Genomic DNA, 26,541 nt, shown 5'->3' with positions numbered 1-26,541 from the left:
AGTCACTTTCCTCTTAGGGTTGTGTAACATAGTTTGAACCACAGGCCCACAAAAAAAAACAAAACAAAAAAAAAAACAAACCTGCTCCTGATCCACACCCAAGAAGAAACATTAAGTTCTTGTTTAGAGCTGAGAAGCTCTGGGGTAGTAATAAAGGCATCCCAGATGTGCTGGCTGGTTTTCTGTCAACCTGACACAAGCTGGAGTCATCTGAGAGGAGGGAACCTCAGTTGAGAAAATGCCTCCATCCGACTGGGCATAGGCATGCCTATTAGTGATTGATGGGGGAGGGCCCAGCCCATTGTGGGTGGGACTACCCCTGGGCTGGAGGTCCTGGTTTCTATAACAAAGCAAGCTGAGCAAGCCTAGGGGAGCAATCCAATAACAACACTCTTCCATGGCCTCTGCATCAGCTCCTGCCGACAGGTTCCTGCCCTGTTTGAGTCCCTGTCCAGACTTGCTTCAGTGATGAACAGTGATGGGGAAGTGTGAACCAAATGAATCATTTCTTCCCCAAGTTGCTTTTGGTCATGGTATTTCAGCACAGCAATAGAACCCCTAACTAAGACACCAGGCGAGTGCTCAGACAATAGGATGGCTATGGGGCTAAAACACCAGCATAAGGCTGGTGATGCCTCCAGAATTTCAGGACTAATGGAGCTTCATGTTAAAACAATCACACTTTCCACCAGCAAACTCAGTTCCTAGAATCTGTTTCTTCAAAAGGACAGATCTACAACCAGAGAAAATCTTTACACCTAAAGATCTGCTTTGTTTTGATAAAATCCAAACTGTCATTTGGACAGTTCTAAGCACCTATGATTAAGAACGATATGATTCTATCTCTTTACTGAATTCTATTTTAGAATCCTGGATATATTCATTTCCATGAGTCGTACATTTGTGTTTTCTTGGGCATCACTCAGGCATTTATTCTCTTAAAGTTCAGTTTCTTTAAGTTTACTAAGCTGTTTTTCTTTGTGTCTTCTTTAAATTCCTGGAATTCTTTGATGACATTTGTGATTGGTTGTTGTTGTTGTTGTTTAATTCTGTGTCCTGGAGTTCATCAAGGTAATTCTCATCGGCAGACATTTTCATAGGACTGGTAGATTCGGGGGTGGAAGGTGATGCTGTTTTCATCTTTCATATTGTTTATGTATTTCGCCTTGAGATCTGAGCATGTGAACTTCTTCTGTTAGTTCCTCTTATTCAACAAGGACAGAGTGAGTTGGGACATAAGAGGGAGTGTGCAGCTAGGGCTGGGCCTAGAGGTTGGATGTGGCTTAGGTTGAATGAAGTCAGTTGGACACAGGGAACTGGGCTGGTGTGCCGGGTTAGGGACCATGTCCTAGTTCAAGCTTGGAGTTTGGGGATAGATGTGGGTGTTAAGGTGGTATGAGAAGGGGAGTATTAGGTGAACTTACCAGGCTAGACCCCAGAGACAGATGTGTAGGATCTGGCTGGGTGAGGAGGATGGATGTAGCATGGGAGGAGCTCGTAGGCTGAGGCAGGCAGGGAGGGTCCTGACAGAAGCCTAGAGATTAGTAGCAGCATAGGCAGGAATGGCCAGACTTGGCTGGGGCACTAGATGTGGGATTGGGATAGAGTTGGGGTTGGGGAGAGTGTATGGAGGGGAGGATCAAGAGGACTCACCTCGCTAGACCCTATTCAACAGATCCTTGCTCAGCCATGCTCCCTGCTGCTTTCTTCATAGTTAGAAAATGGAAACAACCTAAGCATCCTTCAACTGACTAATAGATAATAAAAATGTGGTACATATACACAATGGATGTTATGGCTATTATTGTTTGTCATTTTGACTACATCTGGAATGAACTACAATCCGGAAATGGAGGGCACATCTGTGTGAGATTTTTTTTGCTTGGTTTGAAGTGGGTGAATCCACTTCTAGTATGGACCTTCGAGGTAGGAAGACACACATCTTTGATTTCGATGTTGAGACAGAAGACACACCTTTAATCTGGGCCACACCTTCTGCTGGAAGTGTATATAAGGACATAGAAGAAGGAAGCTATTGCTCTTGGCCTGCTTTCCCTCGCCTTGTTAGCACAATCATTCCTTCACTGGCATTGGAGCCTACTTCTTTGGGATTCCTACATATACTGAAGACTAGCTGAAACATCCAGTCTTGTGGATTAAGTAACTCTGGGATTCTTGGATTTTCCATTCATAGCCAGCTATTGTTGTTGATTAATTGGGCTGCAGCCTGTATGTCATTTCAATAAATTCCATTTGTGTGTATGTATGTATATATGTATGTATGTATGTATATGTGTGTGTGTGTGTGTGTATAGAGAGAGAGACAGAGATTCATTCTATAAGTTCTTTTCCTCTAGAAAATCCTAATACAATGGAATATTATTCAGCTGCAAAGAAAAATATGACATTATGAAATCTACAGAAAAATGGACTGAACTAGAAAAGAACATATTGAGTGAGGTATCCCAGACAAAGAGAGACAACGTATTACATCTTTTCTCTCATCTGAGGCTCGTAACTCCAAATCTTCAGAAGAGAGTACATAAAAGCTAGGGAAGTAAAGAAGGTTGCAGGGAGGCTTTAGAGAGGGAGATAAACACAGAAGGAGGAGGGAGGAAAGTAAAATGATAAGGATATCTGAAAACATCATAAGGATTCACTGTTAGCTATCTATTTAATAAAAAAATACCTGTAGCATATAAGTCTGTATGTACATATTCACAAATAGTTTAAATGAAATTTTCCCACCTGGGCTAACGATGCCACCCCCAAGAGCCACAGACTGTCTAACAAGAATCTCAACACAAGGCATGAAATACCCTCTCATGAGTTGTTGGTCAGTACTGTCTAAGAGACTTCTAGAACACTATAGGCTACTGTTGGTGCCAAAGTTAAGTTTCGACTGCTGAAGACACCATGCACTTCAGACACAGGACCGCGAGGACCAGAGCTGGGATCTAATTCAAAAGACTCTTCCCTGAGCACCATCTTTCATGGCACCAGAAGGCACCATGCAAGCTTTGAAAGGAGAGCAGCACCCAACCAATAGTTCTACCCAACTATGATGTCTCTGAACCACAACAACTGGCACAACATCATAACCCTCAGGGTGCAAAAGTGGCACACGTACCTTCTTGGTGCCCTCCAACTGGACTAGAAGTGAAATCACACCGTGGGCCCAGTCGACAAGACGTGAAATCACACCGTGGGCCCAGTGGACAAGAAGTGAAGTCATACCGTGGGCCCAGTCGACAAGAAGTGAAATCACACCGTGGGCCCAGTCGACAAGAAGTGAAATCACACCGTGGCCAGCACAAGTGAACAACGTGGGCCCAGTCGACAAGAAGTGAAATCACACCATGGGCCCAGTCGACAAGAAGTGAAATCACACCGTGGGCCCAGTCGAAAGAAGTGAAATCACACCGTGGGCCCAGTCGAAAGAAGTGAAATCACACCGTGGGCCCAGTCGAAAGAAGTGAAATCACACCGTGGGCCCAGTCGACAAGAAGTGAAATCACACCGTGTGCCCAGTCGACAAGAAGTGAAATCACACCGTGTGCCCAGTCGACAAGAAGTGAAATCACACCCTGTGCCCAGTCGACAAGAAGTGAAATCACACCCTGTGCCCAGTCGACAAGAAGTGAAATCACACCCTGTGTCCAGTCAACAAGAAGTGAAATCACACCCTGTGCCCAGTCGACAAGAAGTGAAATCACACCGTGGGCCCAGTCGACAAGAAGTGAAATCACACCGTGTGCCTAGTCGACAAGAAGTGAAATCACACCCTGTGCCCAGTCGACAAGAAGTGAAATCATACCGTGTGCCTAGTCGACAAGAAGTGAAATCACACCCTGTGCCCAGTCGACAAGAAGTGAAATCACACCGTGGGCCCAGTCGACAAGAAGTGAAATCACACCGTGGGCCCAGTCGACAAGAAGTGAAATCACACCATGTGCCCAGTCGACAAAAAGCTGAAAGCAGGAGAAACAGACTTCTCCCCAAAGAGCACACCAACTGGTTTTCCAATACCAGATAGTCAACTCCAAAAACATATGTACAAGTAACATTATATAGATCAAGCAGGTTGTAATTATATGTTTAGAACACACACACACACACACACACACACACACACACACACACACACACACACACAAACAACAGCAATGACAGAAAGAGAGGCCATGAATGTGAACAGGAAGGGTCACAATGGGGACATAGGAAGGACTGCAGGGAGAAAAGGGAAGCAAGGGAAGTAATGTAATTATATCATAATCTCAAAAAATTATAATGAAAAGTAAGGATACGATCCATCTGTTTAAACTACATTTAGGGAGTTTAAAATTATACACAATAAAATCACTATAGTTGAACATTTCTAAATACTAACATGATGGCAACTACTTTAAATCTTTGTCTATTATTCCATTTAATCCCATAATTCTTTTGTGAAGCTATAACAGTCATCCCCAGATTTGAAGAAGCAGGTCAAGAGGGAGTCAGTGACTTGTGTAGGTCCTAGGGGTCTACATGAGGAGGTGAATCTGAGCCTTGGAGTCTGATACCACAACACATGCCACTAATCATCACCCTCCAGTAGTCAACAATGCTGAAGGATCAAAACGCAAACCACGGGTACAGTTCCACTGAAACTCCATCAAAACCATCCATGTAGGAAAAAGCAAAGAAGTTGAGTAAGGCTGGTGAGATGGCTCAGGGGTAAAGACACTTGCTACCAAGACTAACAGCCCAAGTGTGGTTCCCGAGAGCCACACAGGGAAGAGTACACCGACTGCCTCACTTGTCCTCTGACCTCTGTGGACGACAGCATCTGTCTACATATACATCTTCATAAAGCACACGAATAACTGTAATAAAAACGTTTAAGTTAAACAGCAACTCTCTTCCAGCAATGGAATCATGGATAATACCTACCATTCCTAAATATTTTTACAGTGAGCTATATTACTTTCATAATCGGGGAAAAATGAAAATAAATGTTCAGCTCTGGTAACATGCCCTACCTAGTATATTCCTACCCTGATATGAAACTGGTTCTCAGTGAATGTTTTCTCCAAGAGAAGGGCACAATGTTTTTATAGTTTGAGGAAAACAAGGTTAAGAGAGAATCTTTGATCCTGAGCTGAGCTCTAATATTCCTCCTTAATTTCATATCTGGTACTTGTGGAGCAATTTATGGGCAGATTCTTCGAGATTCAGTCTTCATGTTTGCTGAATTCATGATACATGCTAGGCACTATGCTAAGAGCCTCCCATGATACAAGCTGGCCTCTACAGTTTGAGATTCAAAGCTGAGGAAAAGAAACCTATTGAAGTAACAACCAACAAAGGTCACACGTCAAGAAGCAGTACTTCGTTTTCCTTAGGCCCTAGCTTATTTCAATTGAGCAATTTAAAATAAATTGTATAATGCTTTCTTTCCATTTTTCCTCATTTATATGTACATAAATGTGACCATTCAGGACACAGTGAATGAGTGACTGAATTGGAATGAAAATAGGAGTTCTGTATTCCAGATCTTGCTTCCTTAGTGTTGATACAATGGTTTCCAGATCTCATTATGACTTAAACAACTAGAGTCCTCAACAGAATTCACAGGCCAGTATCCATGTATTTGGGAAAAAGAGATTAAGGATAAAGGATAAAGGAGTGTGACTTGGCTTCCTGCTATTGGGGGTCTTGCAGGAGAGGGGAAGCATGAAGTAGCTACTCAAAGCTGGGGTTCACCTCCCATCCTGCTTTTAGCAACAGCTCTAACCTCCACTCTGATGACAGCAACATGTCTATCAAAAATGTTGGGAACCAGGAAGCCCAGGACTGCCCTAGGGTTTGTTAACTCATTAAAAGTTTGTTACCAATTCCAGCATTCGGGAGGCAGAGCCAGGCGGATCTCTGTGAGTTCAAGGCCAGCCTGGTCTACAGAGCAAGATCCAGAACAGGCACCAAAACTACACAGAGAAACCCTGTCTTGAGGAAAAAAAAAGTTTGTTGCCACTTAGAGAGCTAGTCCAGACAGATCCAGCCATTAGCTTCTCTGGACAAGGAGGTTCACAAAATCCAGGTGATGATCCTGTACCGTGCCGATAATCAGTATCTATTTTTAATTCCCTATTTTTCTGTGTATTGGGATAATTCTGTGTATTGGGATAATCTAGGCCAGCACTAGAGACAGAAGACAGTTACTTCTATGACTCACTTAACATACATCTAGCCCTTGACCTGACAGCCACTTCAAGAAATGTCTTGTCAGCTTAGTCACTTTTAGTTCCATTACACTTCTAAATAAATGACAATAACTTTTGTTTAAGTTCTGGACAAGCTTATACTCACTAATTTGTTTAGACACCATTAGGGCATGAGCATTTAAAGTTTTAAAAAGTTGAGGCCAACTCATTTTCACTCTTGTGCTACTAAGTGAATATGGACCATGAATTAGAATCTACCAGTATGACAGAAAGCAAATAAATAAATCAACCAACTGTTAGTGGATACTCTAAAGTTAAAGTTCACTTAATAATCTAACTTGACAAAATATAGATTAATTCCTTGTCTGCCCCTTGAAAGCTATTCAAAGACAATCATGAGGACTCTGTTAGAAACTGCCAGAACAAACGACACTATTTCTGCAGTATGGGTGGGGTTAGGTTAGCAAGAGGCTGGAGGGTTGGGGGATGGGTGGTGGGCAAGCACAGCACTGCATGGGTGAGACTTACCGGCTATAGCACCAGCTAAGAGCAGACTTCCTGGGCTCACCTGCCCATCTTCGTTTGCAAAGGAGGCCTTCACATGGGCATAGCACGGGAAGTAGATGGCCGAGAAAGGAATGTCCCGCAGAAAGCATGCTTTGGCACCCTGTGAGGTTTGCAAGGGCAAGAAACACCACATGAAACACACATCCCATTGAGGAGGTCAGGCTTCTCGGGAACTGACCTCAGAACAAAATATTCCTGGAGAAGACCAAATTTGTTCTCACACTGAAAGGGGAATAGTAAACTGTACCCGGATTCTTGAAGCCACAAGCCTGGGTCTTGCTCTTCTAAACACAACTAGATTTGTCGTAGGGTGTGAGGACGTGGGAAAGGGGAGTTCTCGTTTACTCTAAAACTGAGATTTTAATTAACACAATTTTGGAACTCTGCCTGTGACTCTTTTCAAGTCTCCGTGGGTGGAAGTTGCTGGCATTTGAAGGAAGATCTGTTGGCTGGTCTCAAAGCAAGACAGGAAGCAAGAATCAAGGTGCCTCTGTGTTTATTCATCAGGAGATAGACGAGCTGTGTAGGTGCAAAGGGAAAGGTCCCATTTCTGTATCTTTTGAGAATCTGATGAAAGTGTTGGAGTCTTTCCCAGAAAAAAAAAACTACATATACATAAAAATATATCTTTTCAGAGAGCACTTGGATTCTTATCCATTGTTTTGTGTTCATGAAATATTGATAAATGCTGACCTTAAAATATTTACCATAATTCTGACACATTCAAGAGCTCAATATAGGACAATTAACTTCAGAAATTAAGTTTTCACTAAATAATTTCTGATGCCAAAATCATGCCATGCTAGGGCCCCAAGCATTTTGATGATATAATACCAAGAAAGAGAACACGGTGTTATAATGCAAACTACAACACATACACACACACTCTTTCTTAGGCAGGCTGAGTAGGAGGGAAATTAGCCCCTTTCAACACTTAATGACTTAATACTGTTTCTTTCACAGATTTCTAATGCTCCAAATTTCTACCAATTATAGAAATTCCCAAAAGACAATAATGAATTCATCCAGACTCAACAGATCTAGTCACATCCAATTACAGACACGGAAGTACAGTTATGCAGCATTGAGAATTTCTGTCCGTTGTTGGCTTCAGTTGGCGCAAGTTCTTCTGACCACACCCTGTAACTGACTCTTCCTAACAAACACATTTCACTCCTAACTCAAACAGAGATCTGGGGGTATAAAACCCTGAGTCTTCTTTCACAGAAACTGTTATTAACCCAGGTCTACTGCAACTTAATTAGTCATCTTACACAAGTAATACAAGTAGAACTTTATACTTAATCCTATTAAATTGAATCCTAGTTCAGCTCCACCTTCCAACTAGAACAAAAGGCTTAGAATCTGGATTCTGTCCAGATTTGACGGAATTTGGGTATTCCTCTTTTGAGTGACCCATGGAGACTTTCTGCATCCATTCTGCATGAAGGTCTTAGAAAAAGGGCTGGTCCCCCCAGGGGTGAGTCAGCTCATGCAAGTGCAGCCTGTCACTCCCCCAACCATTAGATGACTAATAGAAAATAAGTACGACAGCATCCATCATTTCATACATGTAAAACCTGATGCCCAGGACGTTTATCTATCAAGTGTACATTTGAGGGGCACGTTCCAATCCAGTAACTGCAGACAAGTCTACAACACTAGATGCTAAGAATCTGCTTTCGGACAGTGCCAGCAGCTACATGGAGCACCCAATGCTGCCTTTAGGGTTAGTTCTTTAAATAAGCTTAGAGAATTAGTACCACTTTCTAATTTCTTCTTTTCTCCTCCGTTTTGATTCTTGCTTCAAGTTTTCCTGTGAGTTCTAGTTTTCTGTCCACACGTGTGTGCCGTCCAGACAATGCAGACCAAATACGCAATTCCAATAAAGATCAGTTAAATAGGGCTCCCTCCCTTAAGGTGAGTAAAAAGTACCTCACATTACTTCCTACATAAATCACAAGGATTTCTTGATTGGTATGATTCTTTCTGCAAATTGTCCTTTTACCATACCTTTAGCCATCTGGAGCTCCAATGTTACATTTTATAGACCGACCTCTGTCCTTTTTTCTTTGCTAATAATAGTTTCTCTTAAGGAAACTAAATTTCTATAGAGAAATCCCACTATAGAATATTATGTTTACTAAAAACCTACAAATTTAATCTGCTGTCCACTGTTTTCACTCGTCAGGGATTGCAAGCATTCTAAACATTTTAGAGCATGGTCCACAGAAATATAAGCAACAACTCCAGAACTGAGGCCACGCTGGGGTGACTCTCTCTGGCTTATTCCGTTCCCTCTTAAACCCACAGTGCATGGCTTTCGTTTCGTTTTGACCAGAAATGATCTTTCTCCTTTAGTTGTGTTGTTTACACTTTGATTCTACTTTAAAACTCGGGGGACTTTCCTTGGTTCCGGGTGTCCTGCAGGTAGGTCCCTCTAGTCTCACCCGTTTCAGAGTTTTGCTTTTCCAGTTTCTTTTCACGGATGCACCTAACTCCTTTCAGCTATTTATCTACAGCTATCAGTGCTCCATTCACCTGATCAGCCATGTCCACCTCTCGCTCCTCACCTTCTGTGATGAGTGCTATGCTGGGCACGCAAACCTTTTAAATGCCACCTCTTGCTTCACTTCAGCCCCAAACACCACCCTTCCTGTGAGCATCTTTTAAGTAAAAGATAGACAGGCATGGATTCCATATGGTTCCACACTCTCTACATGGTCTCAATACTGTTCTGAATCTTTCAGACCTAGATACCTGCCTATTTCAGTGTTGGTATTACCTGAAACGTATTGGAAGAAACCAGGAATCAGAAATGACTACCTGATTTACTTTATAAAACACCTAACAAAATCTGTAGCTGCCAGGCATGTTCTTGACGACAGTGATTTTTGCTTTGGTGATGTCCTTGGATAGAAGGGGCCCAACTAGAAAGATCCACAAGAGCCTTTGGAACATGTTGTTAGCTTTCCACAAGGACACTAACTCGCTTCTTTGAAAAATACTCTAGAAAGCAAAACCATAATTCTAGCTTTTTAGACAAAGATCCATTATTCGTTGGAGACTAACAAGCTGTAGCAGAAAACAGTCATTTTGTACTGGAGTGCTAACGTTAAAAAAAGAGAGCTCGGTCTGTGTTAGGCTTTGTAGATTCAATGTGATCAAGGTCAATCATACATAACAAAGTAAGAGGCACAAACTGAAAATCCTCTTGGGACCGAAGAAGAGCAGCAGCACAGGAAACACAGCTGAGTCCCCCCAGAAGCAGCCTTAGGTATCCCAACATCACACTGCCTCCCTCCTTTCTTGAAAGCGTGAGTCAGTTGTACATCCCTGGGAGAAGATGTAGCAAGATTGAAGAGATGAATAAAGACCGAAGACAAATGGCCTGGTCAGAAATCAAGCTTAGAAACAAATGAAGAACAAACCTGAAGAAAAGCAGAGTTGTACCAGTAACATGATGGGCACGGAGTAGGAGCAGGCTGTATTCTTTCAAGAAACAAGGCAGTCGGGTCAGACAAACCAGAACATGTGTCAGGCTGTGTAAGGTTGCTGATGATCTGAACTCCAGCCATCCCTGTTTCTTAGGCAGGATGGCTGTGCCACCAAGTGAAGGCTGAATGCTGCTTCTCTACCTACTCAGATAGCAAGAACACCCCACAGAAGGGAGCAAGAGCTGAGCCCTGGAAACAACTTTGGACTATCAAACACCAAGGGGCAGAGAAGGGAGTGGACCTTCAGGAAAAAGCGAGGCAACACCTGTCACAGTCCTGTGAAGGACCCACTGTCACAAAAAAAAGAGGGACAAATGTGGCCAGAAAGGTTGTGTTTCCTTGTCTCTCCTCTGGTGCCTACCTCAATTGTTCCCTAAACCTGTACCGGCTCAAGAGACTCCTTTCAGCAAATAGTTCAGAAAGTGCTCTTAGCTTCTCCTGGCCAGCCAAGGCATCCAGTCTTCCTGGAGAGGTAGCTTTAAAACCTAGAGGAACAGTCATGCTTATTCAATTTCTCTGGTCTTTTCTTGACCACTCCCTCCAGGCCTCAGTCACAAAGCAGGCGCCAATTTGCAGGGCCGCCTCAGGCAATCCCTGACCTGTAGCTCCCAACAATGGAAAGGGAAGCAGGATGTGAAAAGGGCTTCTAGGTTTCAAAGGTGAAGAAAATGTTTCTCTACCATAGATTCCTGGATAAATCCTTCACTCGGTGAACACCCATCCTCCAGCACAAAGTCAGAAACTGAAGCCGCTGGCTGGAATCCTACTCGGCCCGTGGAAAATCTTTACTAGGTGATCAAGTCATTCTGAACGAGCAGCCCTGCAGGACAGAGACAGGCTGTGCGGCCGTGTCAGCGAGGCAAAAATGAGGCTGGCCATTGAAAAACAATTTATCAATTATGTAGATTAACCATCTAAATCTTCAATCTTTCTTCTCCCTTATGAGAATGGCCAGAGTTCCTGGCCCCTCTTTCACTACTTATCTGGGCGAATTTGCCCTTATTCTCTGATTGGCCTTGAATTCTCTAGGTATAGAGCAAAATCACATATGGAAAATTACTAAACACAAAATGCAATCCTCTAACCTAATCACTAAAGTACCCCCTATCTCCAAAGAAGGGAATTTTTTTTTCCTTTTTAAAATGAAAGTCTCGTTGATGAACAGATGGGAACAATAAAAAGCATTTCCAGGCAACCTAATATGCAAATAGTCTTGGATTGACTCTGCTAATTCTGGACTATTCGAATGTCCTCTATCACGGTTCCTCCTTACGGGATAAGGCAAGCATCTTTAAGGTAGGCTCACTTCAAGGTAACGGCCCACAATTCACACGGTCAGTTAGGAGGCAGGAGGATGCTGACTATAGTCATAGTATCCTCACAGCAAAAGAATCATTTCTTTTTCTCCTGTCTTTTTGATGTGGACACAGTTGAAAGACCAGAAGAGCTTTAATCAATTCTTAAGTTGCTGGAATCATCCACTCAAGTTTACTCTGGCAGTTCCACAAGACTGTCAAGATACAACACACAACCCCCCCCATCTGTCACACACACACACACACACACACACACACACACACCCCTTTAAAAGTTCTTCATCCTGTTGAGTCCCACCAGCCTCATCAACCCAACATCAGGCAAGGAAGCCAGTCCTGAAGGATGGTGCTGATAAAGATGTCAGAGGCAGGGCAGGTCTTTTTGCATGCTAATTCCTGCTTATTCTAGCAGTACCTGCAAACACAGCTCTAAACAGACGATTTCTAATACAGGGAAAGGTAATTACACTTACAAAGGCACCTCTGTGTCGGGCGGGCGGGCACCAGGAGCCAGCAGGTCTGGGGGACTGGGGCTTAAGGGAGACTCCAGCAGTGAATGCACATTGTCTAGCATGGGGGAAAATGCCAGACTGGGGACCCCCACAGGACTCACGACAACAGTGGCGCACCTTGTCTGAGGAGGAGGTTATTTAATGCTTCTGGCACCTGTCGTCAGGGCCACCCCTCTTTTCCGACCTTACAGGTTTAGAATTTATTTGGCATGCATAATTGTATATTTTGATCTGGAGCTATAACAATGGGCAGCGTGTCGTGTCTTGATCCCTCAGCATTCCTCTTGGCTTCCCCTCAGCAAGTTAACCCTTCCACACACAGCTTGGCAGCAGCAGGGGTTTCTGCCCTGGGCTCAGTACTCAGTTTCACCTCCCCTCTCCCCACTCCCACCCCCCAAAACAAAGGAAGTTGGGCAATATCCTTCAGTAGAAAGCAAACTGCTGGTAAATGTGTAGCAGGAAAGACATGAAAAGGAAAACACTGGTGTATGTTTCAACATCATCATCCCAATTTTTGCATGTGACGATATAATGCTAGTTATATGAGACTTGAACGGGATCTTGCCAAGAATCTCACCAGTATCAAGACCTGCTAAGACCATCAAAATCAAATAAACCAACCGCCACCTGAAGATGTCAGTGAACATCTAAATACTTCAATTTGAACATAAAATACAAGTGCCTCCCATTTGGTTCGAACCAAGGGGCTCTGATGGCATATTTCTTCTTAATTCCATTTAATTCCAAAACATTATCTTGGCAGCCCAGCATCTCTTGGTGGAAAGGAAACACCACTTACTGGTCAGCTGTGCTGTGACTGTGAGCTGCTTTGTCACCAACAGGGCTGTCACTCAGCTGCACCAGGAGCCCTGTGGCCAACACAGACGGTTCTGTGTGCAAGTTTAGTCTCATGCCACCACCACCGCACTAACCTGTGGAAAGGTCTTTCCTTCCCATTTTCCTCTCCTCCTCCTAGCAGCCTCACGCCTGCCAAATCTATTTCCAGTCTGCACCCTGTTTACTTTAGGACAGTTTTTCTATTTATCGTCCTCCTGTCCAGCACACATTCTTCAGACTACTTAAATTAAAAGCAGTCTTCCTTTTATTATTTGGATATTAATTACAGCTTAAAACATTAAGCACCAACAGCTACCGTTATACACACATACATAAAAATCAAGACAATGCCACGAGTCCTCCATTTCATTCGCATTACTGTACATTTGTAAATGGAGCTGGGCTTGCATCTATGGCTCACGCATTCTAGGAAAGGACTCTGCCTCTGAGCTACATCCCCAGCCCTGTAACTTCCTTCTGTTCACCACGGAGTCCTGTTTAGCTGCAAACTCTTTAGGCCAGGCTAGCCTCAAACTCAGAGACCAGGCTAGCCTCAAACTCACAGAGACCCGTGTGCCTCTGCCTCCTGCGTGTGTCACTGTGCCTGGCTTATAATTTCTTTCTCCATGCCTAACTTGACATGCTTCTTGAGTTCTGTCAATCTTTAAAAAAAATAAATAAATAAAAAGGATTTTAGTCTACCCTTGTTCCTAAAACATAGTTTTACAGAACATAGAATTCTAGACTGAAAAAGTTTTGTTTCCCCTCCAGACATGACGACACCGTGTGAAGAACTGTCCTTTGAATCTGGGTGTGTCGTCTTCTCGGGTACCCAGGAGCGTCTCTGCAGCTGTGGGGCGCCACGCTCTCAGTGAGCCGCACGGAGTTGCTAATTTCATCCTGCTCTTGCAATCCGTCATACTCCATTCGTCCTGGGGATCCTCCGCCATCATCTTTCCTTTCCTTCTGTTGTCTTTATACTTAGTAAGCCATCTCAAATTCTCTCAGAAATGCTTTGGAATAATTCCTAACTTCTACCTCTCTAATTCTTTATTCAGCTATGTTCAAATCTGACAGGGCCACCTGTTGAATTTAAAATTCTAGCCATCATAATTTTACTTACTAGCTTTTTTAAAAAAATAAACCTTCAATTTATATTTCAGTTTAAGACCTTTACAACTTTTGTATGTTTAGAGTATTTCCTGTTCTTGTCATCTCTTACTGCTTTATGTGACTTGAGATTTTTTATTTCCCTTGGTACAGTATCTGAAAAAACCTTTGAGGTTCAGGGTAAAAGTGGGCTCCTTCTGAGAGGACTAATGTTTTGTTCTGTCAGTCACACAGGGATAGTCCCAGCGTGCCATCCCCCCACCCCACAAAGAAATGTAAATTCGCCTGTACACTCAGGTCAGACCAGCTTAGACCTTCTCACTGTTAGAAGAGGGATTCTCCCACCCCTTCCTCTCTTCTTCTATTGATAAGCGAGGCCAAGTCCCTTGTAACTTAATGAGGAACGCAGCATGGCATTTGGCCATCCACCAAGGTTGCAGTTTTATGGGGGAAGATTCTTTAGCACCAGGAATAGGGTCAGAGGAGGGTGCTCCAGCAGAAAGGATTAGCGTGCCAACAGACTCGCTGTGCACATGTAGGGTTGACCTCCAGAACAAATATCGCCTGAAACGCTCCACTTCCTCCTCTTAATCCCAGCCATATTCCTTCATTCTCAGCACTTCAGACATTACTAAGGTATTTATTTGGAGAATGCCTTGCAGCTGCAGATTTCTGTGAAGTCACCTAACTTTTATTTCCTTCCTTCCTAACTCGTGAAAAGGCTGTTACAAAGTATATTACTCAACATTTTCAGTTGTTTATTTTTGGATGTTCTACCAATGGCCAAAAACTCTACAGAGAGACCCTACTGGAGGAACTGCTCAGGTTAGTTCCTTCTTAACGCCCGCCGCGGGGGGGGGTGTCCCCCCCCCCCGTTATGTCCTTCAAAACACCAAAGATCACAAAGGCAGTGTGCCTTGCAATTAGTTTCTCATTTCTTCTAACCCCGTCAATATACTCAGTGAAGGTTAATTCTCAATAACACTAGCCGTTATGGCTGATCCCAGCTATGTCAGAATTCTCTTCCACCGTTAACATGGATACAAAGTCTGATGAATGCTCACTTACTGCCGAGAAGACGGCTCTTCAGCTAGGGAAGAAGTAGATGGCTTCCAAAGAAACAAATATTCAAATGTATCACCTTAATTATGGATCTGATTCTAAATCATGGTTGCTCCACGCCAAACCCAGAACACTGTAGGAACCAGAGCACAGGCCCTGTAATAAGAGGACTTTCTCTATGTCAACTTCCTTATCTATAAAATATAAATTTTATAGGCATACTACATGTAAATTTAGTAACAAATAAATATAGTAATTAACATAAACCTAGTATAATACTCAGCATGGGATCCTCGAAAAGTAATGTCAATCACCTAATGCTCAACACCCTGCCTATTAGAGGGAAAGAGGAAAATGGCCAGTGTATTATTTTTAACAACTTGTAGCTAGAAAAGGACTTTGGTTTCATAACTAAATCACAGAAGAGTACATTTTTCAGCCTTAGAGTCAAATTGCTTTTAGTGAAAAACTTAATCCTACTAAAGACATGTTTTTAGTTCCCTACACTGCTCATTCCCCACACAGGCCTCTGGCTGCCAAGACCTATCTCATTAATATTTATCTAATTAACATTTCTTAAGCAGACTGTCCTTTAAGTACATACCTCAATCACAATTAGAAACCAGAGAATGAAAGGCTGGATTTGTAGAATGAGAAACATGCCCAGCACTTCTGGAAAAATACATTCAGAGTAGCCTATGAACAGGGGTTATCATCAGTCTCCATACTTACTAACATGCACATTATATATAGTCCAACAGTTTAGATTCTGCAGGTTCTTTGCAAAGAGAACAAACTAAACAATGAAAACAACAAAACAAAATATAGACTTGGTAAAAAATGCTTGCCTCTGGAAAGACAGATTCACAGAAGTCTAGGCATGAATAAAGTAACATCTAGTTGTCATAAGCCCTTTTTGTATCTGAATTGTCTGTGTTGACTATCAAAATACTTAAAAGAAATTGATGGGACTACAATGACAAGTTTACATTCCTCCATGGCCTCAACACTGACCACTTTGAAGACAATGATGACATACATATCTTTGTAACTTCAGTAAATGGAGTGTTTGCATGTGATACTTGGTGACTAAACAGAGGGATGATTGTGGTGGTTTGCATAAAAATGGCTCCCATAGACTCAAAATATGCTTGGCTCCTTCTCCAGTTAATGGAACTCTCTGAGGAGGATTAGGAGGTGTGGCCTTGTTGGAGGAGGTGTGTCACTGGGAGGGATTTGAGGTTTCAAAAGACCAAATGAGGCACAGTTTCTCTCTGTCTCTGTCTGTCTGTATCCCTCCCTCCCTCCTTCACTCCCCACCCATCACTGCTAGTAGATCAGGATGTAAAACTCTCAGGTACTGCTCCAGCATCATGCCTGTCTACTTCCTGCCACAATGATCATCTTCTTCTCTAACACTGCAAGGAAGCCCCCAGTTAAATGCTTTCTTTTATAAGAGCTGTCTTAGTCATAGTGTCTCTTCTCTGCAACAGAACAGTAATTAAACAATGATCAATCATTTGTGTTTTAAGCACTACATTCCCCCCTACAGCCTAATTAACACTGAACTCCACTAGGCACTGTTCTATAAAAATCGTATTTTCAAAAGCTATCTCCATTTCATTTGATCTTCCAGTGCTCCAAGCAAGCTGGGTGTGGTTAAGCCTACCTGTAATCTCGGTGCTGAGGTGGGGGCTGCAGGGTTAGGAGTTCAAGGTGATCCTCCCTGGTTACATACAGAGTTTGAAGCTAGCCCAGGCAATAGAAACCCTTACTGAAAAGAGGATGGTAGGAATTCTTTCATAATCTTTTAGTTGACATCCTGCAGCTAAAAAATATAATTAGTAACTAGTGCATCATATGTACTGTGCGCTAAGCTCTATGTAATATGCTTTATATGCACACAAGATGACTATTTCCATGGAAATTTAAGGTACTATGCATGTCTTCTTTCCTACCCAACTCAACCAGCTTTATGAGCTATATCAAGTTTCAAAGAGAGATGTGGCTGAGTTTGAAGTCCAGACTCATCACTTGATTTATAAGATAAAATCCATCAAGCCTTCCTTTTCTCAGCTGTAACTTGGAGCTTAAAAAGAAAGTGTCTGGCTGGTGGGCTGTGGTGAGGATACACTGATGTATAAGAGGAAACCCTTCATAAACAATAGCTTGAATGAACTTGTGGCTGACTGTACACGCACTATTCTAGCCCTGGACCCATCTCTCTGCATCCTGAATGTGCTAAGCATTGCTGATCCTGCCATCTCCAGCTGTGTAAAATCCTGCCTTCATTGGCTTTTTCTTCTGTCTCCAGATGCACATGTTCTACCAATAAAATAGTAACAAACGGGCTGGGTGGGGAGCTGAGTAGTACAGCATGTGCCTAGTGTGCACTAGGCCCCAAGGTTGATTCCCAGGAATTGAAAAAGACAAACACAATTAAAATGGTAATCTCTAAATGACCTTCATTATGGCCCTAGCTTTTCTTTCACAGTGAAACTCCTAGGTTGGGTAGTTTATATGCTTGTATTTCCTCATGGAGGTTTCTGCTTCTATGATTCTATTTACACTGGCTTCTTCTTCTTTTTCTTCTTCTTTTCTCCTCCTCCTCCTCCTCCTTCTACTTCTTCTTCTCCCTCTCCCTCCTCTTCTTTTGTTTTTGTTTGTTTGTTTTTACAGGGTTTCTCTCTGTAACAGCCTTTGCTGTCCTGGAACTTGCTTTATAGACTAGGCTGGCCTGGAACTCACCACTGTCTAGCACTGGCTTCTTGAAGACAGCCACTGACCTCCATCTTTAGCTCCCTTTGATCCTCGATGGCCATCCCTTCTCCCTGAGAGCTACATCTGTTCTTTCCCCGACCTGTAACTCCTGCCACCTCAGTGATAGTGGTCGCTGCAGACCAGCAATAGCTTCCTGCAGCCTGAAGATACCAACACTTGTGGTTTCGTGCCCACGGATGACCTCACATAGCATCTTCAGTGCCCATCAGTCTACCTTCTAGAACCATCACAAGAGGAGGAACATTGGAGAGATCAGGAAGGCCTATCTTTGTACTGCCCCTGCTTGCCTGGGTCACCCACTTAAGCATCCTTCCATTTCTGGGCCTGTATTCCTCAACGACAGGGAGAAGAGCAGACAAGATCTTTTAAAAGTTTCTCCTGCCTCCTGTCAACATTGTATACTTCTATTTGATGATTTCTGTGTCAAACATTATATGGAAATGTTTCCAAGTATTTTCTGTATTAACTGTGAATGAATAGAACAAAATAAACTGCCTGTGATGGAAAAAAAAAAAAAAAAGTTTCTCGCAGCTTCTCCAACTCTGAAATCCAAAAGTCCCTTTACCACCAAATCTACATTTTCTTTCTGCATTTCGTTGTTTTTCAGGACTTTACGAGACTGAAGCTTCCTTCAAAGGCCTCTTCAATTGCTATCCCGACTGCCACTGGCCCCGTCAGGTCCGTGTTCCCGAGACCCAGCTGCATCCTTCTGTCCGCCCTGCCTGAAGTCTGACTCTCCCATCACAGTAGTCTACAGGCCACACCACGTTACCTTTCCTCAAACCTTACCCGGCTACTTCAATAGGCCTTCCACCGGGCTAACGATGTGATGCTGTTCCACACCACATCCTTGGGAAGCTCCTGGCCCTCTTGCTGTGAGTGGGATCTACTTCCCTCTGGGCTCTGCACTGTCCTCTGACAGCTCTTCTTAACTGTGTATAAGCTGCATTCTAGAGATCTGTGAGCTGGGTGACTGCTGCCATGAGACAGTAACATCCTCGGTAACCACCCCTTGCCCATTCCCCCAGCACCAAGACAGTGCACACTGGCAGAAAGGGATCTCCCCCCTTTACACTCAACTCTCCCAGGATTGTATTTTTTTTGGGGGGAGGTGTCTTTATGCAGCAGTTCACTTACTTTCTTTCCTCTAACACGCTTGTTTGTAACAGGGAAAAACATTTGGCTTTCAGTGACCACGTATTTGCTCAACACCCAGTTATCTGGTATCTACTCATGACCAGAAAAGGTTACAAAGCAGCAGTGAACAAGAGAAGTCCATTATCAAAGACACTGCAGAGAAAGGGACGCAGGCACAGAGAGAATATTAGAGGGTCACTAGTGTGGACCGTCTGGAAACTGGAGTGGGGATGTGATCACAATGGAGGGGTCGTCTTTCCGAGAAAGCCAGAGCTGAGCGTCGATCTGAGGGAAGAGCCTTCAGCACCATTTGACGTATTGGTTTTCTTGAACGCTGACTTTTCCTAGCTATCAAATTGTGTGCAGCAACTTGGCTTTCCACAGCCACCTTCTAAGTGGCCACAACTCTGCCAGGCGCCAGGGTCAGCCTCTGATCTTAGTGTGTTGACTAATCTGTCTCCACACTTGCTTTGTCGAGATGTCCTGTAGACTGTCCTGAGCAATGTCGCCCACTTAGTAACATGCAGCTACTTTTCCCCCGGTGTTTCTTCATGGATGTACAGTTCATTTCCATTTTTTCAATTTTCATTTTATGAATATTTTGCCTGCCATGTATGTCTGTGCACTACCCATGTGCCTGTAGCCAGTGGAGGCCAGAAAAGGGATTCAAATTCCCTGGAACTGGAGTTAGAGAAAGTGGTGAGTCACCATATGGGTACTGGGAATTGAAATGGGGACCTCTGGAAGAGCAGTGAGTGCTATTAACTGCTGAGACATCTCTCCAGCCCCTACCTCATTTCTTTTCAGCAATTTTCCATTGTCCAATATACCGCAGTATGTTCATCCACACATTTACCATGGGACATCATCTTTGCTCCTAGCCTTGGGCAATTATAAATAAAGCTTCTACAAACAATAACACCTGTACTCAGAGAGTGAATTAATGTTATTCACATCATTCCAGCTGCTATGTCTTGGAAAAGTGAAGAGTCAGAGAAAGCCCTCAGGAGGCTCCGACATAGGTCCAGTTAAAAGATTCAAGGAGGGGTGGGAGGATGGGAATGGCCACTAGGGTGGATGCAAGGGGACAACAGCATGTTCCCTTGGTGTCAGGAAGTTTTCAGATGACGTGTTCCCAAAGAAATACCTGCACAATTGCTTTCTTCATGTGGGACAGAAGGACATAGAAAGAGAAACTTTATAAGCAGGCAAAGGGGGTATTATTCCTAGAGGTGCTTCTAAATAAATAGGATGAAATTGGTAAATGGATTCAAAACCCACTAACATTGAAATGTACATACACGTTGACTTACAACTTCACTGCTGGGAACCTGTACTTTATACACACTCACAAAAGTATGTCATGCACACACTGGAATAGTCTCCATGGCCTCACTTCTAATAGTTCTGTAAGGGAGAGATTGGTACGGTCCATTTTCAATAAGGTGTGCTTAGAGTTCATCACAGTTACAGGTAAGCAGGAGGTGCGAGGCCTCTCTCCTGCTGGAGAGATGGAGGCTGGCATTAGCTGTCTGAGAACTCTGAGAGTCGGAAAGTCACAGGTAATGTGCTATATGACAATATGATCAGAAAAGGGAGCAGTTTCAAGGCCCAAATTATTCATTAGCTCCAGCCTATGGGAAAAGAGGACAGAGATTTCTCAAGTTTGGAAATACCAAACCAATGTGACAGCCATATCTTAAAAATACCAACCCAATGTGACAGCCTTTCTCTATGCTGTATCCCATTCTGCAGAATTGTACATTAAACACTGCTTTGTTTCACTAATCTCTTCAATTTGTTATTACCTATTCCAACATCTCTAAAACTGGAAAGAAACAATAATTACTGATAATAGGAAGCTAGATTAAAAAATACTTTGAGCAATACACATAGCAATCTGTTTACACAAAATGGATGAGCATATATACAGAAAAAAAAAACAAAAAACTTATCTGAATAATGTCATCTACGGTGTAATAAAGCAAATGCTTTTGATTAGAACGGAGTCAGTAGAGCCCATTTTCTTAAGCGACCTTCCACGGGCAGCTAACCTCTGGGATCACAGATGAGAAATACCTTCTGTCAATACATGATGGCGCTCATCCTCGTTGCTTTGGTGGCCAGGTTTTGTCTTCACAGAAACAATTTGTACCAATGCTTTCTAGTGAAACTGCGTTTGATCCCTATTAGCTGGGCTGCCATTCAATGCTAAATAATAAGCCTTATAAACTGACAGCGCCAACAGAAAAGGGAAATTCACACAGCCCTCTTTCCTATGATAGACGATTTATTTAATGCTGCCGGAACTTAGGCCATAAGACAGGATAAGAGAACCGTATCCATCTATATATAGAAGGATATGATTCTGTGTGTGCATGGGTGTGCATGGCCTGGGATGGCACCCAGGGCCTTGTGCATGCCAGGTAAATGTTCCACCACGGAGCTGCAAGCCCAGGCCTTGTATTCTCATGCTCTGAAGAAAAGTAGTGCAGGAGATTTTTTTTTTTAAACATATTAAATAGTCTTTCAAAGGCAATTACTTACCTCCCCCCCTTTATTTCAATCAGCTATTTCCTGTATGCTTTAACTAAATCTCTAAATGTTACCAGTTCAGAGGAGGCTTTTGTTTCACTTAACTATTTCTAACTTCAGGAGTGTAAAATGTTTACTGTATTCACTTTTTTTTTCTTTCAGTTGCAAATGTATTTTTAAAGGCAAGTACTCTAATTGCAGTTTACTGGGAGGTCACAGAATGCTAAGGTATTTTGCAAGTCAATTCAAGAGAAAAAAACAGAAAAGCTGGTAAAATCAGTTCAGTTAAGGTTAAGCTCAGCAGTCCTAAACACACAGACAGAACCCATCACTCATCCTGCCTGCTTCCAACATTGTAATGATAACAGCAGCAAACAAAGGGGACCCTGGGAAGGAGAAGGAAGAGCATCTGTCCCAAGAAAAATTAGGACAGGGGTCCTCCCCTTAAAGACTTACCTGAAAGAACAACTAACAGCCTTAATGTATTGGGTTGCTCCAACCATTTGCATTTTTTTATGACCAACTAAAACTACCGAGAAACACTTTGTAAGTAGAGAGCTCTACATCCTGAAACAAAATCACCCAGAACTACACAGAAAAGCCACAGTTGTGATGCTCCCTAGTGGGCCAGTTCTTAACACTCATTCCATGGAGAGGTGAGAAAGAGAGACCTGGAGTCCAGGTTCACAAGACAAAACTGAGTAACAGAAGCGAATCCATCTTGGGTGGTGTCACAAGGCAGCCCACACCAGAGAGGTCCCAACTGCTGGGGAACTGACCCTTGGGTCTCTGAGAATCTGGCTGATAAGGATGCCTGCAGGAAGGTGGGGGCGACCAGGGCACTTTCACACAATAAAACCAAATTTTCAGCTCAAAACCACTGGTAACTTTATGTGGTAATTACCAATTCACCAAAACAGCATTTTGGAAGGCAGCGCCAAGCTGTGTGGAATGCTTCGGAACTAGATTAAATCACTAGACTAGTAATTAACTAACTTTATATGGGAGAGTGCTCTTGTTCAAACGTGAGCGATCTTGCTCATTTCAGAAAAGCAACTTTAGCACAAAAGCACAAACAAGCGACGTCTGGGCTTCAGTCTCAGCTCAAATGCCATGCCTGGCAGCCACAGCTCACCCAACTACAAAACCAGGGTGCCAGGGCCTCCCCAGGAGCCTTAGAGGGGATTAAGATTGTGACATAATGTGGAGATGAAAAGCACCAAGCCCCAGCCTGGTGTCATGTGCAGGGAGTCGCACGGCCTGCTCTTGCATCAGCAAACCAGTCCCTACCATCTTCTCATCTACAGAGATAGTCCGATAACAGTCATTGCCATAGTACCCAGTGTCCTTTACTAGACAGCCTGTTGAAAGACTGTCTGGCATCCTGTCATAATGACAAGCCACGACATCATGTCACAGGCAGCAAGGACCTAAAATGTTAGAAGAGAAAGTGTTTTCTTTCCAAGTTGATCTACGCCATGCCTCCTGACAGTACTGTTTACTTCTTAGAGCTGGGAATATGTGTGCAAACAAAATAGCTGTAGCCGCTGTGTTCACTGCCCAATTGTAGCATCTTAAGTGCTATTAAAAAGTAAAAGAGCCAACATACCGAGGGCCTTAGAGATGGCTTTGGAGGTATAGCCACTTAACAGACCCTGGCAACTGGAGTCTGGCCCCAGGAATCCACAATAAGATGGAAAGAGAGATTTGCCCTCCGACTTCATGCACATGCACACTCACACACACCACATATGTCAAGTTAAAAACAAAATAGCCCACATCCACATATTTATTCCAAACTAGCACATGCTAGTTTAAGATGAATCCCAGTAGAGAGTCACATGCTGTCTGATTCTGGGAAGGCTCAGATCATGGGGTTCCCTAATAGTCACAAGACCTGGAGGAATGCAGAGAACCATCTGGGGCAGGTGAAGTTGCCTAAAAGAAGCTCCATTGGAAACAACTCTGGATTTCACTGAGGTCCCCTGCAGAAGCCAGAAACAAAAAGGGAGAAAGTATTGGGGGAATGGGAACTCAAACACCTCACTGAAGGCCCAAAGTGGTTGGCATGGCCAGTTGTTACACAGACAGGGTGTGTTCCACCCGCTTGGGATGACTGGGGAGGAGAAGGCGGCAGTGTCTCAATGGTAGTGCTTGTGGAGTCAATTTCCAGGGCCATGGAGTCAAAAGAGCTTGACCTGCATGGCTTGGGATGAAAATGGAGGCGATGCACTCTGGAAATCAACCTCAGCAGGTGTCTAAAGGCAGAGAGAACACTGAGAGAACACTGCTTCAGATTTCACAACTAACTTGAATAAAGCATCTCTGGATCTGTACATAATTTATTAATTATATATTTCTGCATATGTAAATTAAGCTGCATTGTGCAGACTTTGAATTCCACCCTGTATTCCCAAAGATTTATTTGTTTGAGTCAACAACAAATTCTTTTTGGGAATCTTCTTATTTGAGAACAGTGAGTACCTTTTGTTATAAAATTCAGCACTGGGCATAGATGCAGATGACTTCAGTTTATTACAGCACAGCTGTGTGTGTGTGTGTGTGTGTGTGTGTGTGTGTGTGTGTGTGAAAGAGAGAGAGAGAGAGAGAGAGAGAGAGACAGAGACAGAGAGAGAGACAGAGACAGAGACAGAGACAGAGAGACAGAGAGAGACAGGGTGTCACTGTGTACCTCTGGCAGGCCTGAAACTCTATGTAGATCGGGCTGGCTTTGAACTCACAGAGATCCACTTGCCTCTGCCTCCCGAGCTCTGGGACTAAGGGTATATGTCATCACACTTGCCTGTTCCAATACAACTTATGGTAGAAGAGTAGGAAAACTCTTCAAACCACCACTAAAAATTGACACTGTCATCCTGGAAAGTTAGTTTATAAATACAAAGTGGGTGAGATTTATAATAATTACGATGAGGTGCCAATATAGAATATTCACCTAGTACCAGAATATATGGAGGACCAAAAAGTAAATTCTTGAACTAAGAATTTGGTTCTGGGGCTGGGGAGATAGCTCCGTTTGTAAAGTGCTTGAAGGTCAAGGACTTCAGGAGGGGTCCCCAGGGCACATATGAAAAAAAAAGCTAAGTGTAGCCATGTGCCTGCCACCCCTGAGCTGGGGAGGTGGAAACAGGAGTCACTAGTCAACCAGTAAGCTTCAGGTTCAGTGAAAAACAACGATTCCCCAAAAGTGGAAAGCAATAGAAGACACCCAATGCTAACCTCTGGCCATCACATGCATCTGTTCACACATCCAAACAAATGAACCCCCCCAACACACACACACACACACACACACACACACACACACACACACACACACGAATGAGAGAGAGAGAGAGAAAACATCCAGTTCTTATATCAATGCAAGTCCAAAAAGAGCTGCCGCCAGTGTCTGAGGCCAGTGCTGCTGGAGAGAGATGCTCTGAACCTCTCTATCAGGCGCCACGCCCAGCACAGTCACTTGGCATTTCGCCTCTCTAAGGACAGTTTGCTGGCAGATGTCAGGAAGGGACACCTCCTAACTGGCTCGATACTGCCCCATGGGTTCCAGCAGAATGTCTTGTCAAGGTGGAGAAATGAGCTGCCTTCAGAAGTACAGTTTTGCCCTTGAAATAACATTAGTTAAACAAAGAAGGAAAAGAAAAGTTACCTTGTAGATGCCAAAGAAGCCCAGGTCTCGCACCACAGACAGAGCACTGACTCTGGGGCCGGTGGTGATCTCTCCAGCCACTTGCAGGCGTATCTTGACGATTTCTAAAGGGTTTGTGAAAATTACCTGGGAGCCTCCTGCCTAGAGAGAGAGGAAAAAAAAGGGAAAACGTAGGGTCAAAGCTGAGACATGTTAATGGGGCAGAAGAGAAGGATAACATCTTTGAACAAAGTGTAGGATAGTCTGTCCTCACAGGATAATCGGCACGGTTCCTACCATCAATTAAAACAGGTGGTGGAGCAGGAAGATGGTTAAGTGGGTAAAGGTGCTTGCCACCAAGCCTGAGGACCCGAGTTCAATCCCTGAGACCCACATAGTGGAAAGAGAACTGACTCCTGCTAAGTGGTTCTGTGACCTCCACTTATGCGTGCACACACAGAGAGAGATAAATGCAATTATATTTTTAAAAAGAAATTTAAAAATGCAGCTAGCGATTATAAGTATGAATCAAAATCTAGTTGTGGTGTAGAAGGCTTCAAGTACAGAGTTCCTACCTCCTCAGTGTGGAGGACAAAAGAAGACCAAGACTAGAGGAAGGCTGCCATTGGCCCCACTCACAGTGAAGTGACAGGAATCTTCAGGGGCATGGACAAGGCCTTAGCATGCACTAGACTTCAGGTCTGATCCCCAGCACCAGGAAACCAAACTGACTGCAGGAAGTTTAGATAACTGCTACCACAATACCCAAGCCAAAGATACAAAGGCAGCAACAAAATACTAAAATAACACCAGCATCTTCAAACACCACTTCATGAAGTGACTCTTACAACTTTATTTATGCATTGCCTGTGTGTAGAATCACTCTATTTACATAAACTAAACGGTATGTCAATGTCATGAAAACATGAATTACATTGATTACAGCCTCAGCTTTGTACATTGTGTGCTCATTTGTTTCAGTATGGCTGGATACCACCACACCCCTGAGGTCATCAGTGACATATTTATAGTGTGCAATACGGGAAAGAAACCTCAGTTTGAAACTAAGTCCACATTCATTATAAGCAACTATGATTTTCTTCTTAATATTCTTCAGCTTGTTATTTCTTAATCACAAAGACAGCAATATCATCCAACTGAATTAGTCAAGAGGCAGCACAATTCTGAATATTTATTATGCAATGATGTCACTAACACCCGGCCACAGATACGAGGCTAACACAGTTTATGAAATGCCATCACAGGAACAGATAAATTGGGGTCAACATCAAACAAAAGTACCTCCTGGGAGGTTTTCTACTCTCAGGACTCAAT

At 43.3% G+C, this 26,541-nt stretch overlaps 1 protein-coding gene across 2 annotated transcripts in view; it reads right to left on the bottom strand.

The window, feature by feature from the left end:
- Slc25a13 (solute carrier family 25 member 13) overlaps positions 1-26,541 on the bottom strand; it is a 180,164-nt gene that overhangs the window by 6,328 nt on the left and 147,295 nt on the right. For both annotated transcript variants that reach the window (XM_028869835.2, XM_028869837.2), the window contains exons 14-15: positions 25,228-25,368; positions 6,735-6,873 (exon numbers count right to left, since the gene is read on the bottom strand). In XM_028869835.2, the coding sequence (XP_028725668.1) occupies positions 6,735-6,873; positions 25,228-25,368 (280 nt within the window). The remainder of the gene's footprint in view (positions 1-6,734; positions 6,874-25,227; positions 25,369-26,541) is intronic.

Source organism: Peromyscus leucopus, chromosome 3, assembly GCF_004664715.2.
Source record: "Peromyscus leucopus breed LL Stock chromosome 3, UCI_PerLeu_2.1, whole genome shotgun sequence".
Classification (NCBI taxonomy): Eukaryota; Metazoa; Chordata; class Mammalia; order Rodentia; family Cricetidae; genus Peromyscus; species Peromyscus leucopus.
This window is presented reverse-complemented; position numbering and strand designations above follow the sequence as displayed.